The following is a 15873-nucleotide window of genomic DNA, read 5'->3' on the forward strand; positions in this document are numbered from 1 at the left end:
CTTTAGCCATGCTTGGCTCTTCGGACCACATGTTTTGGGTAAATTAATACTTTTTGACATCTATCTAAGTGTTCAACAGAACCTTAGTTATGTCTGGTTCCTCAGACCATCTACTTTGGGTAAATTAATACTTCATGATATTTTCTTAAGTATCAAACAGAAACTTGGTCATGTCTGGATCCTCGAACCACATACCTTGCGTAAATTGATATGTTTTAATTATTTTCCTAAGTATCAAATAGAACCTTGGTCATACCTGACTCCTCGGACCACATACCTTGGGTAAATTGATATTTTTAAATCATCTATCTAAGTGTTAAATAGAACCTTAGCCATGCCTGGCTCTTTGGACCAAATGCTTTGGGTAAATTAATACTTGTAAGGTTGAATTTATTCAACCATCTAATTGGCTTTATTCCGTGCCAAATTTGCTTGTAATTCAGCATTTAGTAACCCTGTATTTAGGTGGGATTGTTGTAAGGGTAGTGAGTGAGATAGTGTGAAAATTGCTCAAGAGTGTGCAAGAAAACAGAGTGTCGCGGCTGGGACTCGCGGCTGGACTCGCAGCTTCAACCCGCCAGAAGATGCACACGTGCCAAGCATGCTGGAAGATGAACAGTCATGCTAGCTGGAGCACTACAGGACAAAACAGGACAACTGGCCATACGGTTAACTCGCGACTGGAACTCGCGACTTAGTCAAGCCGCGAGGTCAAGCCGCGAGCCACCCCTGTTTTGGAAAAACCTGACGTTTCGCATTCCTCTTCACTCCAGTATAAATACCCTTTTAACCCACGATTGAAAGAGAGCTTCCAGAGAGAATTTTGAGAGAGAAACCCTAAAGAAAAACCAGATTGTTTTACCCACAATCTCTACCTTAGAGTCTCATCAAATTCCCTCACTCTCTTCCTCTCCATTGTCAAATCCTTGAGAGGCCTTTATACCAAACCTGGTTCTCACCATTATCATCTCTGTGAGACAGTCGTTTGGAGTTCTGGGAAGCAGTTAGGAAGGAGCCAATATTCATTGGTTGATGCTACGGTGTAGTAGCGGAATCCGGAAAGCTAGAAAAGAAAAAGGTTCGGCGCAACCTCGTTGGAGCAAGAAGCTTGGAGGGCTTAGGTGCATTGGGTAGATTAGGCTTGGAGGGTCTATTGCTGTCCTTGTATCCCAACTGTATTTTCTAGTGGATTGATTACCGCTTGGAGGGCGGCGGAGAGGTTTTTCGCCGAGGTCTTCGGTTTCCTCTTCGATAACATATCTAGTGTTATCGCTGTGTTTGCATCTTCCTTCCTCTCTATCTCTGCCTTTACATTATCTGCTGTGGTTTATTTTGTTGTGGCTTAGATAGTTGTTTAATCAATTCCATGTTATAGCATATGTTAAGTTTCCGCACACTAGTTGTTTAACATATTGCATGTGTTGATTAAATTGGTTTTTGGGGGTCTAAACGTTCAAAAGTGTTTTTGTACACGTTTTTGAACTTTCAATACTTCTTGACATCTAAGTGTTAAACAGAACCTCAATTATGTCTGGTTCGTCAGACTATCTACTTTGGGTAAATTAATACTTCATGATATTTTCCTAAGTATCAAACAGAAACTTGGTCATGTCTGGATCCTCGAACCACATACCTTGTGTAAATTGATATGTTTTAATTATTTTCCTAAGTATCAAATAGAACCTTGGTCATACCTGACTTCTCGGACCACATACCTTGGGTAAATTGATATTTTTAAATCATCTATCTAAATGTTAAATAGAACCTTAGCCATGCCTGGCTCTTTGGACCAAATGTTTTGGGTAAATTAATACTTCTTGACATCTATCTAAGTGTTAAACAGAACCTCAATTATGTCTGGTTCGTCAGACTATCTACTTTGGGTAAATTAATACTTCATGATATTTTCCTAAGTATCAAACATAAACTTAGTCATGCCTGGATCCTTGGACCACATACCTTGTGTAAGTTGATATGTTTTAATCATTTTTCTAAGTATCAAATAGAAACTTGGTCATGTCTGGTTCCCCGAACCACATACGTTGGGTAAATTGATATTTTTAAATCATATATATAAGTGTTAAACTGAACCTTAGCCATGCTTGGCCCTTCGGATCACATGTTTTGGATAAATTAATACTTTTTGACATCTATCTAAGTGTTCAACAGAACCTTAGTTATGTCTGGTTCCTCAGACCATCTACTTTGGGTAAATTAATACTTCATGATATTTTCCTAAGTATCAAACAGAAACTTGGTCATCCTGGATCCTCAAACCACATACCTTGCTTAAATTGATATGTTTTAATTATTTTTCCTAAGTATCAAATAGAACCTTGGTCATGCCTGGCTCCTCGGGCCACATTCCTTGGGTAAATTGATATTTTTAAATCATCTATCTAAGTGTTAAATAGAACCTTATCCATGCCTGGCTCTTTGGACCAAATGCTTTGGGTAAATTAATACTTCTTGACATCTATCTAAGTGTTAAATAGAACCTCAATTATGTCTGGTTCCTCAGACTATCTACTTTGGGTAAATTAATACTTCATGATAATTCCTAAGTATCAAACATAAACTTAGTCATGCCTGGATCCTTGGACCACATACCTTGTGTAAATTGATATGTTTTAATCATTTTTCTAAGTATCAAACAGAAACTTGGTCATGCCTGGATCCTTGGACCATATACCTTGTGTAAATTGATATGTTTTAATCATTTTTTTAAGTGTTAAACAGAACTCACGTTATATCTAGATCCTCAGACCACCTATCTTGAATAAGTTAACACTTCCCATTGATTATTTAAGTGTACGATAGGATTTACCATGCTAAATGAGATAGATTTTCATTGAAGTGACATGATCAATTGCGTGCTTGTAAGGGTCACTTAAAGCATTTGAAAGTATATCTACGATCTGTTTAAGGTCTGATTATTGTATCCAACTTTTTTAACTTAGTAATGGGAAGAGAGTTAGGTGGAGTCTAACATGAGTGTGTGTTGTACCATTTGTATACATGAATGGAGTTGTATCTCATTTCCAAGTTAGATGAGAGTTAGATAAGATAGAGACTATGTCAAGATCAATACAAACATCACAAATATGAAAGAAAAACTTATAATCGTCATTGATTTGAGCCTTAGGAAGAGGCGAAGTTGATTATGTAGGATCAAACTAAATTACAAGTTCTGGAAAAAAAAAAAAATAAAAATAAAAAAAATAACAACAACAACAAAAGATAGTTCATGATTTCATCTTTATTACAAGTTTATTACAACTCCATGTTTTGAGAACCCATTCCCTCCTTGGAAGAGTCCTTAGGCGCATCCGAGGGTTTGGTCATCTCAGGGGTGACCTCCTTAGAGATTTCTTTCTCTTCATCAACTAGGTCGGCTTGCTGTACCACTTCCTTAGGACTGTTGGAGTGAAGAGGGTCCTTGGATAAAGCCTCTTCAATAGGGCTTGCAATGTTAGGGGCTGCATCATTTGGGTAGGCTGAGGTGCCTATTGCCAAGATTGCGGGGGTGTAGTACACATTCTCAGCCCTCCTAAGTGCCGAGAAGGCCTCAACCCCTACCAGGTTAAGACCCTCATTCCACATTTAGTGGCAATATGCTCTACACACCCCCATGACGGTCTCAACTACCCCCACATCGTAGCCTTCTTGTTTGGCCTAATCCTTGGCCTTTTTAGCATCCTCCGGTTTCTACTTTAGTAGCTTGATTTGCTTTCGGACAGCAACAAGCTCATCCTCAGTCAGGCGGAGTTGCTTGTGTTGAGTCTTCGCCTGCCTCTCCGTATTATCCACCGCTGCCTCGGCGCTTCTCCTACCCCTTTTCTGCCTCGATGAGTTTAACCTTAGACTCCTTAAGCTTAGCATCAGACTCCTTTAACCTCTTCTCGGCCACCTTGAAGGCCTTAACAGCAGCAGTCCTTCTTCCCTCCTCATGCTTCATTTGCTAGTAGGAAATATCCACTAGCTCCTCAGCTCTGAAAGTGGCTTAAACAGCTTGTAAGGGAAACTTGGCAATGAATAAAGCTAAATATATATATATATATATATATATAGTTTGAAATTCTTACCATAGCTAGGTCTCTTTTAGGCTAAGAAACACCTCGTGTTTCTTCATGGTCCTCAGGTCAACCATGTCCTTGAGTAGCAGTAGAGCTTACTCTACAGCATCTGCTACATACCCACCCTTTCTTTTTTTGGAAGTCCTTGATTGATGAGTTCGCAGGGAGAGGAGACCCATTTAGCACCAAAGGGGGATTCCAGTTTGAAACCTTAGCGCAAAGATTTCGTCCCTTATCTCCCAGCGCTCCATCACCCAGGGACTTTTTCTAGCAAGTCTTGGTGACCTTGGCCCTTTTTTAAGGCTCCAACTCCTTAGAAAGGCCACCTCGGCCCTCTTCCACTACCACCTTCCCTTTCTGCTCTCATTTCCTCTTTTTATCAGCAATATCCTATTGGGGGTCATGAATAGTGGGAAGAAGGGGGAGCTTAGTTTAAGTGGCTGCCTCAGGCACCTTTCCCCTAACCTGGAACTCCATCACCTCCATGAGGCTAGCCCTGGGTTTGCGTTGTATCTCCATATCCTCTTGTATCTAACTTACTTGGGTAGAGGGGGAGTTACTGAAATCCATGGTAGGAACTTCGAAGGATTGAAGTCAGCTGAAGACTTCGAAATCATCTTCGGATTCAGAGATGTCAACTACCTCTTCCTCCTCCTTGTTGGCAAGCTGTGATGGCGTGGCCTCTTCCTCAGCAATTTGTTGAAATGGCAATGCTACCTTAGGTATACCTTTGGGAATAAGATTGGTGGTTAGGATGCATTCTGGGATGGAACTGGTGATAAGAAAACTCGGGGCAGCTACACTTATCTGGTGTAGACAAGGGTCCTTGGCTTTAATTATGCCCTTAGGTGCCTGGAAGCTGGATGAGATCGGCGTGTATCCTAGGATTAAGTGAGCCGCTCGTAATTGACCATCCTTGTGTACAAAAATCTCGGCCTTGAGTATTTTGTCTAGGCTCTCTTTGTTGACCAGGTTGAAGTTTGGCTCAATAGTGTCTCCATCTACAAAATCATCAAGAAAACAAAAAGCTATCAGAAATAGGAATGGCATAAATCAAGGGGAAGGGGGTAACTTTAAAGTAATCGTCCTAGACCTAAAACCTCACCTGGTTGCCCCTCTCTCATTGGGCAGGGAAGGCCATCGTGCCACTCCCCTGACACAATCAAGAAATCCTTATTCAGTCCTTTGTTGGATTCAGGGAGGCATTGAATAAGCCTAATCTTAGGGTACCTTGATTTTAGGTAATACCACTACCCTTTTAGGTGGTGGAGGTTGTAAACCCAGTTAACATTATGGTGGGTAAGCCTTAAGCCCATCTTTTCATTAAGAGCGTCTACACTCCCTAGAGTCCTAAACATGTTGGGGGCGCACTGGGTGGGAGGTAACCTATAAGCCCTAAAGTAGTCTCTGGTTACGGTACCCATAGGAATTCTTATCTCACCCTCTATAAAGGCAATCATTGGGACCACTTCTCCCTCTTACCTTGTCTCGTGCCATTCTCTGTCCTTACAATGCCTAATGGACACTCCAAGAGGAATCCTATACAGAGCTGTAAAACTCTTTATTCCTTCCTCGGAGTCTACCAAATAGGCGAACCTACCCATTCCTAAGAGAGACTTAAAGGTACTAAGAAGATAATGAGAAGAAAGAAGAGCCGAAGAGAAAACGACACAAAGAAAGAAAAATAGATTGAAAAATAAATGAAAGGGTTTATAAAGACTTACGTAGAGAGGAATGGTCTCCTTGGACAGGCTCTTGAAATTTGTAAGGGTATGAGTAGGTTGGATGAGTTTGTAGGTTTAGTGTATGAGCGCTAAAATAAGGAGGATAATTGATCTGGGCAGTTAAAAATGCATCTTCACAGTCAGGGGCAGTATATGGTGAGCACAGGGTGTCTATAGTGACATTGAAATCTTCATTTCTTCCCGGAGAGCCAAAAAGAAGAATCTCAAAGGGCTATTGTAGGGGTGATAGACCCAGGAGCATATATCTATGTATACGTTGGGCTAGAGGCCCAATCTAAGGACATCAAGTAGGCCGAGAACGAGTAAACACTTTCATGAGAATTCATGTTCGTAAGTGAAGAAGTGAAGTGTGATCATGATCATCCAAAAAGGTGGTTCAAGGATGAATTTCTCCTCGGCTAAGCAAAGCCAAGGTGGGAACTTACAGTCTTACATCAAAAGCAACGTTCTAGACAATTCCACTGATTAGGATAAGTATCAAGAAGAAACAGGACATAGGGAGGCCATGAAATATCTCAAGGGAAAGCTGCTACCACTACATTAAATGCTCTGTAGCTAACTTTCTGGCTGCATTAATGTGAAGAAAACCCCTAAACAGCGTCACTTTGGCTGCCTTAACTCATAAAGGGCCTGAAAGGGTGTCCGATGGGACAAGCACTCAAGTAGTGGCTTGGATGATTAACAAGTGGAGGGTCACGATCGCCTAAAGAGAACTATATAATGAAAGAGACCCTCCATGAAGTAGAGATCGAGAAATAGAAAAAGAAACTCTCTAGCAATCCCGAACTTAACTTGTAATCAAATTTGAGAGATATATATAAAACTAATCTCCTCGGACTATACTAAGGATGATTTTTCTTCAGATTAAACTAGTCTATCTTTATTTTGTTGTCATCTGAGTCCACTTTAGTGATTGTCTAATTCATTTAAAGTCCAGTTTTCTAACCTACTCTCTACAAATTCATTGTATTGGACTTTTTGGGCTTGAATCCATCCACCTTTTGGGCTAAGGGAGCCAAATCTAGTCCTTACATTAATAATTTGCATCTATTATAATTTAGAATTATTTTTTATTTATTTTTCAAACAAATAAAATTAATAAACTTTAGAGATAGGTAGTAAATGTAATTTCCTTTTTGAACATGAAGCAAAAAAAAATTCTAAATTTTAGAAATTCTCTTTTTGAAATAAAATTTATTATTTGACATTTATGACCCTATTTCTAAATGAAGTTACCCTTCATTAATGAGGGTACTTTTGAACCAAATAAAAATCCAATTGAAAGAGAGGAATCCTCTTATATATAGTATAGATATAAACTCTTTGCACTTGTGTTACATCTACACTGTTTTCACAATAAATCCTAAGTAGTAAGTTACTGGTTTTAATTTGAACCCATCACTAAAATTATTTTTTCGCCCACTAGTAACAAGTTAGTAACCACATGTCACTTAAAATTTATTGTAAAAATGTTTGTAAAGATATTTGAACATAGCATTTATTACAAACCACTTAAAAAAATAAAAAAATTTGAGGAGCATCTTTAACTTTTCACTGAAATTTAAAGTTTTTTTTTCTATTTTTTTATTTTTTATTTTTTTAAAAAAAAATTTCTTAACACTCTCTCCAACGCTCTTTTTATTTTTTCCTTATTTTATTTAATAAAATTATTTTTATTCCTTTTTTTAATTATTTTTTTCTTCTCATATCTATCAATTTCTTATTCATTAATTTTCTCTTCAAGAGTTTTTCCTCAAACGTCTTCTTCACCTATCAAATGAGAGAGAGAGACAGAGACAGAGAGTCATATCAGTAGCACAACCATTACACTTAGTCCACATTGATATTTTCATTTTTCCTTTTTTGGGCTTTTTTTTTTTTTGACGAGAGGAGGAAGGTGTTCTATACTTCTATGAGAGAGAGAGAGAGCATGGCATTTATCACAAACCACTTTTTTAATTTTGAGGAGCATCTTTAAATTTTCACCCAAATTAAAAAAAAAAATTTTCTTTTTTACCAAACCACTTTTTAACACTCTCTTTATCATTTCCTTATTTTATTAAAAAAAAAAAAGTTTTTGATGATGCCGTAAAAATTACCAGTGAACTACATGATCCTCGCACGCTTGAAAGAAGTGACCTAACAGAGAGCACCGGTGTGGTGCCAACCAAATATCCTCCGTAAGTCAAGTTAGAACTATTTTCAACTTTAGAGTGCTAGAGAGGGGTTAATTATGCGTACCCCGATTTGTGAAGGTATTGGGGCTTTTATAGTACTAAAAGGTTGGTCTCTCTTCCTTTGTGTAGAAGTCTATTCTTTCTAGGAATCCTCTTGAATTTCCTCAAACATGATGGAAAAGACACTTTCCTTGTAGAGAAGATCTCCATTTACATGTATATCTTCCGGAATCCTCTTCATACTAGAATTCCATTTACCTAGGGTTCCCATAGTGATTAGATGTGTGTCGCAAGTAATTTCCATCTGGGGTTCCTACTGTATGGGCCTTTGTACAAGTTTTGGGCTCGCCTTCTATTGGCCCACAGATATTAATCCGTTAGGCCCATTTAAAAGAGGCCCATCAAACCAGATTTTTACCCTTATCAGTTTTTATTCCTTTTTTTAATTACTTTTTTCTTCTCATATATGTCAATTTTTTATCCATTAATTTTCTCCCCAAGAGTTTTTCCTCAATGCCTTCTTCCCCATTCAAATGAGAGAGAGAGAGAGAGAGAACTAGCATTTATCACAAACCACTTTTCTTAAAACTTAAAAAAAAAAAAAAAAAAAAAATTGAAGATCATCTTTAAATTTCCACCTAAATTTAAAGATTTTACTTTTTTCTATTTTACCAAACCACTTTTTAACACTCTCTCCAACACTCTCTTTATCATTTCCTTATTTTATTTTTTTTTAAAAAAAAATCGTTGTTTTTCATTTTTTAAATTACTTTTTTCTTCAAATATCTGTCAATTTGTTATCCGTTCATTTTCTCCCCAACAATTTTTCCTCAACATCTTCTTCACCCACTCAGATGAGAGAGAGAGAGAGAGAGAGAGAGAATCATATTCTTAGCACAAACATTGTACTTAAAGTCTGTTTGGATACCGCTTATTTTGTTAATACTGAAAACTTATTGTTGAAAGTATTGTAAATAAAGGTAAAAGTTAGTGAAAATAGTACAATGGGGTCATGAATAGTATCAAAAAATATAGTGGGGCCCATGAATAGTAGCAAAAATAAGCTAAATAATGAAATAATGTATAATTTTCATTACTTCCCAAACGCACACTTAGTCTATATCGATATCTTCCTTTTTTCCTTTTTTGGGCTATGTTTTTTTTTAATGTGAGAAGGAAGTTGTTCTATACTTCTATGAGAGAGAGAGAGAGAGAGAGAGAGAGGGATAGGGACGTTGATAGGGAGAGAAAGAATTAAAGAAAAGAATATGTTAAATATTTTGTCCCAAAATTTTTTGTATGGAGCTACAATGGCTCTTCATGCATGTAGAGTCACGGTAGCTCTTTAAAAAAAAATAAATAAGGAAGGTAGATAGTCTATTGAAGATCAAACTTGTGGGTTTACTATCCAAATTGGAGAGAAATTTGGCTTTGAAGAGCCGTGTAGATGCTCTTGTTTTCTAATCCAAATTGGAACAAAAAGACCCACTTTCTATTTTATCTATTCACTTTTCCAAACATATTTCAATAGCCTCTCTATTCGTTCTTTACTTCAATCAAATGATAATTTTTATTATTTCCATTTCTAATAATTATTTAAATTTCTTCCTTACTTCCCCAGCTAAATATTTACTCCATCGCTAGATAATCCCAAGGCCCTCCATCTGTAAAACCACCAAGCCTCTTTCACTGCCGTTCCGTCCATTGACAATATCCCTATTGCACTCTTCCCCTCTTAAGCAACATCTCTACCTCAGTCCTCCACCCTTCCACCAAGGACATGCGACCAAGATAGGGTCTGATTGGTGTCTCTGCCCCTCTTTTATTATTAATTTTTTTGCTTTTGTTATTCTAATTAATTTTGTGAGAACATGATTGTAAATGAATGTTTCACCCCTTAGATTATAATTTGATTGGTCTGTAAATTTGAAATGGTTTTTGGAAATTCAAAAGATAGTACCTAAACAGGCTACTGTCTTATATGATGGTATGGAATATTGGATATTGCAATTCCGCTCATTACATCACAAGCTCCTCGCTTACTCATACAAAGATATATCAATCAACCTTGGGGTAGGTATCCCAACAAGAGGGATCTTCTTTTTCAGTCCAATACCAAACTTTTCTGTGAAGTCCAACTCCTCTCCTTGAGGCAATTTCCAATCAAATGAATGTAGAAGCGTAGCAAGTGAATACATGACCATCCTCTCAGCCATAGCTACTCCAACACATATTCGTCGGCCAGATCCAAATGGAAAATAATTGAAGTCACTTCCACTATAGTCCCATTTACTATTCAAGAACCTCTCTGGATCAAAATTCAATGGATTTTCCCAAATCGAAGGGTCTCTTTGTATCGCCCAAACATTCACAAAGACTTGAGCCCCTTTTGGAACGGTGTAGCCTCCCACAATGCACGTCTTACTAGGGCAATGAGGGACTAAAAATGGCAAGGCTGGGTGCAACCGTAGTGTTTCTTTCATCACAGCATGTAAGTATGGTAAATTGTGAATGTGGAACTCTTCTACAATGTTATCTTTGCCAACTACAGCCTCTAATTCTTGTTGGGTTTTCCTTATCACCTCCGGGTTATTCATGATTTCAGCCATTGCAAACTCGATTGTGTTTGTGGTTGTGTCTGTCCCACCAACGACCATATCCTGTTCCCAATATACATTAAAAAAAAAACTAGTTGAAAAAAAAAAAAAAAAAAACCAAAATAATTCAGACATTGATTAGAATTCACTATTCACATTAATTACCACGTTAATTTAAATATTGCTTTATGTAGTAAAATGTAGAGTAGCTTTAGTATTTCCTTTTAAACTAAAAGATTTTCCAATGTGGTACACGATTAACCTTACAAACGAGTTGGGTCATGCGTTCGAAGTTGTCCTGATTCGAGTACGGGTTGGAAACTTTTCAAATTAAATTGTGTTGTTATTTTTATAACTTTTACGGTTTTACCCACTCTTTAATGGATCAACTTTTTCGAATTTTTGGAACCAAAAAGAATTATTTTAAAGTTTAAGAGTACTTTAATAGAGGAGTTTAAATAATATTATTTGTAATTTTTTAAAATATATATGTGAGTGAAAAAAATGTGAAACATGTGTAAGGTTATCTAAAATTTGAAAATGTGAATTTAAACTCCACTACCAAACAGCCCAAAAAATACTCCATTTTTTCCTATTTCCTTCTATTCAAATAAAAGAACGTAGAAAACATTAAAAAATATAAGTTGAATAATACCTTTATTCTAATTATATATAACCAAACATTTCCACAGTTGTAATGTGAGTTTTTGGAAGCATTTATTTTAAGGGAAATTGTTTCCACTCTTGAAAAAAAAAAAAAAAGAAATTTTATAAAAATATTGAATATAATTATTTTTAAAATATATAAAATTGTGTTTTATTAATCAATATAAGTATATGACGACAAATTTTATTAATTTGTTACTATTACTGGACTGTGAAAGAATAGAAAATAGAAAGTACCATGAGAAGGGCCTTGACGTTGGTCATGTTCAGAGGCGTCTTGGAATCACCTTCATCCTTCAATTTCAGCAAAAACTCCAAAAAATCCTTACTGACCTTGTCTTTGCTCCCACCTTCATCATCAATCTTCAGCCGTTGATCAATTATAGCATCAAAGATCCGATCAAACCTTCGGGCCAACCCATCCATCTGCCTCTTTATTCCTTGCAAGTCAAACCGGGCCAAACCCGGATAAAAATCCGAGATGTTGGGCTTCACCGAAATCTCCATCATCTTCGACATAACTTCTCTGAACTCTGCCCCTACCCTAGACCTCTCTTCCCCCTCCACTGTTCCACCCCACAACATGTTGGTAATCGCGTTCAGCACCGTCAAGAACATCTGTTCCCCGATGTTCACGGGCGACCCGACCCGACTATAAAGGTACCCAACAGTTTCCCGAACCTGTTTCCGACGAAGCGTGTAAACAGAGTCCAACGTTGTATTACTAAGCAACTTGAGCACACAAACTTTTCTCAACATCCGCCACTCAGGCCCATATGAGGTCCATGCTATATCGGACCCACCATAGGTGGCAGCCCGACCCGCTTCGGTCGGGTCACGGTTTGCAAAGGTGACATCTTGGTCTTTGAGCACTTGGCGAGCCACGGAAGGTGAGGTGACCACGATGCCTAGCTTGTTGCCGAGACGGAGCTTGTATATGGGTCCGTAGATTTGGGCCAGGCCAGCGAAGTAGGAATGAAGCTCTGGGTCGAAAGAGAGGAGGTTGCCGAATAACGGGACGCCACGTGGACCTGGCGGCAGTGGGTGCGGAGAGGTCCTTTTGTGAGATTTGTTGGTGTTGTAAGTCCATGCGTACCAAGAGAGCGTAAAGATGACAATAAAAAGAGTGAGGAGTGAGCTTGAAAGTTGGTGATTTCCATGGCTAAGACTGTGGAGGAGATCTGAGAAGAGAGTCATGGTAGTGGGGTTTACGATTCAAGGCAACCGGTACTGGCGATATGCATAAAGCTTTTGTAGGCATGGAATTGGCAAAGGGCTTGGACAGTAAGTCAACAGGACAAAGATATCTGCTCCCGAGAATCAATACCGTATCTAAGGCTCGATTTGGTCACTTACACAATATATTTCGGATAATAGTCAATATCGATATGCCGTTTCGAGTTTATAACTATTTTATATATTATATATATATATATATACACAAAATAATAAAAATAAAAAAGAGGAAAAAAGGTTAATAATATTGCCATTCTAGATATCGAGTACTTTTAGAAAAAAAAAAAAAAAAAAAAACCCAACACTTTTCTTATTCTAGTTTTCTCTTCCCTTGTCCCATATTTATTTTTTTCTACTGTTGCACGCCTGAAGCCTTTTTCTTTTTTTTTTTTCTTCTTTTTTTTTTATATTAAATATCAACTTTGCTAGTACCAAAAAGAACTACATCCATTATCTACCATCTAATGCTCCATATCTTCCAAAAAGAACTACATCCATAGGTGTCTAAAATGCTCCACATCTTCCAAAAATTGGCAGGCACGCTTGAAGCAGTGAAGCTAGTTGCCTGCCAATCTATCAGAATCCATAGCTTTCTTTTATCGCAGTGCCAACCTATCTTTCCTATTTTCAAGTTCCAACACATCATAGCTTCACACGCTATCTCTTTACAACCACACATTACCTCTTCCTCTTTTAAATTAATTTTGTCCTCACTCTTTCAAACTTTATTTCATTTCTTCCCCATTAGTTACAGATCTCTCTCTCTCTCTCTCAGTATCACACGATTCACACCAATCTAACTCTTTTAGCATCAGTCCATTCTATTTTTTTCTTCACTTCAAACCAATTTCCAGTGCATGAATCAATGTCACTGACGCCTCTCCTCACCACCAATCGGTATTTCATCGTCACTGGTGTGATAAAGAGGAGGTAAAGAGAGACAGAAGTTTAGTGTGGCGTGAGAAAAGGTACTGGTCCGGTATCCACTAACCGGCCGAAACAGCCGAATTTCGTAGGTATGGCCAGTACAGTCGATATTTTTTCCAGTACGAAACAAGGGGGGTCTCTATACCGATGCACTAGTCGGTACGGTATATACAAGCCGATACGGTACGAAATTGACTTCCTTGACCCAGGCTCCACTACCACAAGGGACAAAGATAATTTGTTTCGATGTGTCCTATGGTTCCAAGTGTCCAACCTAACAAATCCCATCAAATTCAAAGAAGTTCACATGCATGAATGTGATTATATATATACTAAATTGACTAGTAAACACTTGTTAAACAAAACTATTTACCCATAACTCAGCTCATGCATGATTGCCAATTGTCATGCCTAGGAATAGTTTCTTGCTTCCATGTACCAAGTAGGGCTATCCAACCCACCCGGCCACCCGCCCAACCCGCTCGAGCCCGACCCGCCGCCACCCGATCCGACATCTCCGGCAGTCGAACGCGGGTCCGAACTCTCTAACCCGACCCCACATGGGTCGGTTGCCGGTTTTACCTTTCAAAACCTATGACACCCGACCCAAACCGAAACAATCATCCTCTTCAGCGAAATATTACGAATTTTGGACCAAATCCGACGAGATCCTTTGAGATCCGGTGACGTTCTGGTGTTCCTCCACTCCGATCCAGCCATCCTTGGTCTTCCTTCTCTCAAATCCGATGTTCCTCAACTCCGATCTGGGCACCCTTGATCTTCCTTCGCTCAGATCCGATGTTATTTGCTCAAATTCACTCAAATCCAGCCAAGATCTACTCTCCTTCTTCGCTCAAATTTGCTCAAATCCGACGGTATTGGGTTAGATCTGACTTAGATCTACATAAATCCGACTATTCTTGGTTAGATTAGGCTCCGATCTACTCAAATTCAGAGATAATCCGTTAGATCTGGTCGGCCTGCAACTCAGATCGACGAAGATGATCTTCTCCTCCGCTCACTATCGCTCATCATGGGACTCGACCGACTCAACCGTTCGCTCCCCTGAGCCCAGCCGACTCGACCCGTGGTGGTCGACGGTCGGTTGTGGGTCTGTTTTTGTTCCACCTTACTTGAGCAGGTCGAGTCCAGGTTAGGCACAAACTCGACCCAGCCCGACCCGTGGACACCCCTAATACCAAGTACCAACTCCCAACTCCCAAGGGCCAATGCCATATTCGAAAAATTAACAACAATTCCCCCAACCTAAAACACTCTACAATCATGTTCTATAACATTAGGGGTACACATTCTAATATTTTGTAAAACCCTCAAACATTGTGGTCCATTATAAATAATATAATATGAAGATGCAAGATATCAGTGAACTGATATTCTAAACCAATGTAAGATGGAAGACTTGAAAAGATAGAAAAGTGATACTATCGGAGTGCATCAGTGTGGCAACGGCCAAGACCCCTCCAATAGTTAAGTTTGAATTCTATAAAGATCCTCAAGAACCAAAAAAGTATAAGAGTTAAGTTTTTTCTCACATACCTTGATTTGAGTGAGGTTTGGCCTTTATATAGGAAATCTTGAGTGAGTCTCCTTATTTTATGCCACTCTCTTAATAAGAGACATGTTAGCTGAGTGGAGATAGTGGGAGCGAATTACAAGGAGATTTCTCTCACATTCTAAAGTAGTGGACTTGTGGGATAGATTCCATTTTGTGATATAAGCGTCGTTAAATTTATTTAAGTGTTGAGTGGCAATTGACACAGATGAGCACTATAAGAGTGGATAACAAGCACTCAATGGACGGCTCACTGTGACCTTATTATGGTGTATTGTAGTAGGCAACATTCTTCTATTCTAAATGGTCTGGCATACTTTCGATGACCCTTTAGACAAGATCGCCATTTTATTCGTATAATAATCCATAGTTATTGATTCATAAAAAGGAAAAAAAAAATCCATAGTTATTGGTTCATAAAAAAATTATATAAAAAAAAAATGGTACTTATCATACCTAATACCTGTCAGGACATATGTGTTTCACATGTTAAGAACATATGTCATGATTTTATGTAATTGACTTATCCTTTGACAAAACGCATTTTACTTGTATTTGGGTAGATTTAGGATGTCTTTAAATACTTTAAGAAACCTTGTTTCAAGATCAAGTATTGAAGCTTCCAAGTCTGTACAAGAAAACAAGTTCAGAGTGCAAAATCATTAAAGCTCGATAGCTGCATCTATCGAGCTTAAGGAAGCTATTCTTCATTCCCTGTGCTCGACACCTGCTATCTGTCGAGATTTAAGATTGTCAAAATTTCAATCTGATTTTCTTGGGATCCGTGAATGTGTCTTTGGGCTTTTTTTTCTCCTAACCCTAGACCTATAAAAGGATCAGTTTAAGGGCCGTCAAAGTGTTCACAAGTTGCACAAG

General features: G+C 38.3%; 2 protein-coding genes across 2 annotated transcripts in view; both read right to left on the bottom strand.

The window, feature by feature from the left end:
* Positions 1-15873, bottom strand: part of LOC126710356 (flavonoid 3'-monooxygenase CYP75B137-like) — a 96845-nt gene that overhangs the window by 43229 nt on the left and 37743 nt on the right. The gene's annotated exons all lie outside the window — the stretch shown is intronic.
* On the bottom strand, positions 9920-12612 carry LOC126710357 (flavonoid 3'-monooxygenase CYP75B137-like). Its single transcript, XM_050410776.1, has 2 exons — positions 11499-12612; positions 9920-10658 (listed from the first exon to the last, which is right to left on the bottom strand). Exons 1-2 carry the CDS (start codon positions 12456-12458, stop codon positions 10038-10040), a joined length of 1581 nt encoding a protein of 526 aa, XP_050266733.1. The 5' UTR covers positions 12459-12612; the 3' UTR covers positions 9920-10037.

This window comes from Quercus robur, chromosome 12 (assembly GCF_932294415.1).
Source record: "Quercus robur chromosome 12, dhQueRobu3.1, whole genome shotgun sequence".
Taxonomy (NCBI): domain Eukaryota; kingdom Viridiplantae; phylum Streptophyta; class Magnoliopsida; order Fagales; family Fagaceae; genus Quercus; species Quercus robur.

Coding starts and splice junctions, on each gene's coding strand:
- LOC126710357 (XM_050410776.1), bottom strand. CDS start 12,458: ATGACTCTCTTCTCAGATCTCCTCCACAGTCTTAGCCATGGAAATCAC. Junction 10,659..11,498: donor ACGTCAAGGCCCTTCTCATG/GTACTTTCTATT, acceptor TATTGGGAACAG/GATATGGTCGTTGGTGGGAC.